The 2,136-nt window shown below is 36.7% G+C and overlaps 1 protein-coding gene across 1 annotated transcript; it reads left to right on the top strand.

The window, feature by feature from the left end:
- The first annotated feature begins 619 nt into the window (after positions 1-619).
- On the top strand, positions 620-1,366 carry LOC106777390 (auxin-responsive protein SAUR50). Its single transcript, XM_014664973.2, has one exon. The coding sequence runs from the start codon at positions 787-789 to the stop codon at positions 1,099-1,101; it is 315 nt and encodes a 104-aa protein (XP_014520459.1). The 5' UTR covers positions 620-786; the 3' UTR covers positions 1,102-1,366.
- The last annotated feature ends 770 nt before the right edge of the window (positions 1,367-2,136 follow it).

The following is a 2,136-nucleotide window of genomic DNA, read 5'->3' as shown; positions in this document are numbered from 1 at the left end:
TGAATCCTATGCTAAATAGCTTTAGGACATGTTCCATATAGGTTTTAAGCTCTCATTCAATTTGAAAACGATTTTCACCTTATCTGTGTTTCCTGCACGCCTAATTAACTGATAAGTTGTGAAAGTGTCAATTTGGTATATGGCAATTAAGGTAGATACCAAAACCAAAACATATATTGTTTTTAAGATATATGGCAATTAAGGTACACGTCAATGAAAATACCATGTTTGAAGCATAAAATCTAGCCACTTAATGCAATCCGGCACTTTTCTTTATTTTTACTATGTTTGGGACTCTATTTGTACCAATTAACACAGTTGAATTTGATCAGATTACAAACTATAGAAGGAAAACCTATATTGTGTCACTTGCCCTTTATGATTACTTGGCGAAAATGCTGAGATGCAGCATCCAGCAGGAGCAAGAAAAGATGGAAAACTGAATGTGTGCAAGTGAAAAATTCCGACATGATAAAAGGATGAGTGAATGGAGACAAAGTGATGGAAAAATTTTGAGTTAAGAGGAAAAGTGGCCCACATTGTCCATTGGGGAAGGAGCAGGCAAACAAACGTTTACTGGTGTTGGAACTTGCGTTCCCTGATAAACAAGTTTAGCCTAAAACACTTTGGTCTGCTACCAGTCCCCACACCCACATGACTTTGGTTCTCTCTTCTACTGTAATATCTCACCATAAATACCCCTCCACTCTACCACATAATCCACACTTCTCAAACCTTCTCATACACAAAAAATTCTAAGTTTGAAGAAGGTGCAAGAGCAACATAATGGCCATCAAAAAATCCAATAAACTACCACAAGCTGTTGTTCTCAAGCAAATTGTCAAAAGATGCTCAAGTTTTGGCAAGAAGCAGACTTACAATGAAGAGGGTCTTCCTGATGATGTACCAAAAGGCCATTTTGCTGTCTATGTTGGGGAGAACAGAACCAGATACATTATCCCAATCTCATGGCTGGCTTATCCACAGTTTCAAAGCCTGCTCCAAAGAGCCGAGGAGGAGTTTGGCTTCAACCATGACATGGGACTTACCATACCCTGTGATGAAGTTGCATTTCAGTCCTTAACCTCCATGATGAGATAGGAAAGGAGGAACTACATATTTCAGAAGCGGAGGATTATAGTCACTTACATCCCTTGTCAAGTGGTGATTCACTAGTTAAAAGGTCCCTTTGTCAAGTGGTCACTGCTGTTAACATTTTACTTTTGCTGTTGCTATTGTATATACTATAGATATATAGATTGAAGTCCAAGCATATATTTATTCCTTGGCAATGTCATTTGTATCTTTGATGAGTGGTGATTTAAGTGAAGCAATGTTTTTCATGGGGTTGTTACCCTGTTAAATATTTTTATATTCTCTTTGCTATAATTTGCATTTGTCTGCTTGGCATATTAGCTTGAACGAGCTTGTTAATTAAATCCAAAGATATTGTTTGACATTCAAAACTTTTGATGATAAAAAAAAGCAAAAAATCCTTTCAGAACTGGCCAAGTTAAGAAATGTGTATTTTCAAAGATGTTAAAATTACAGTGGTTCTGGTGATTCAAAGGTATTAGGAGGAAAAGGGAATAAGCAAATGAATGCAAGGGGTTCCGTTGTTGTATTTTCAAACTCCATTTTCTCAAAACCCAAACAAAATTTGAGTTTCATCAGTTTCCAGAGTTCTGATATTCTTGAAAGATGAAAGTCAAGTGGTGCATCAATAGTTGAAAGATGGAGATAGACAGGTTGTAACACAATTCTAAAACTGCAAGTTTATTAGCATTAAGAAAAGCAATATAAAACTGAAATGCACATATTTTTTACTAATCATGCACCATACATAATGGATCATTATGTCACATCCCTTTCAGATGTGATGCGGGTACACTACATTCTCTCTCTCTTTCTCTGAATAGAAAGAATTTCATTGACCAAAAGAATAATCACTGCAAATAGGACAAGCAGAGAGCGAAGTAGCCTCGCAAGTTGCATGGGAAAAGTTTGCTTAGCCATCACTAGTATTGAACTCCTTTCATGCATTGCCATCTTTCTATATCTCATCTAACATGACCCCAAATCCAACTAACCAAAACTAGACGTGCTTAAATTCCTCGTTACAGACCATGATTAAGG

The sequence above is a fragment of the Vigna radiata genome, chromosome 11 (assembly GCF_000741045.1).
Source record: "Vigna radiata var. radiata cultivar VC1973A chromosome 11, Vradiata_ver6, whole genome shotgun sequence".
Classification (NCBI taxonomy): domain Eukaryota; kingdom Viridiplantae; phylum Streptophyta; class Magnoliopsida; order Fabales; family Fabaceae; genus Vigna; species Vigna radiata.
Note: the sequence above shows the minus strand (reverse complement) of the source record. Positions and strands in the feature narration are given on the sequence as shown.

Coding starts and splice junctions, on each gene's coding strand:
- LOC106777390 (XM_014664973.2), top strand. CDS start 787: ATGGCCATCAAAAAATCCAATAAACTACCACAAGCTGTTGTTCTCAAG.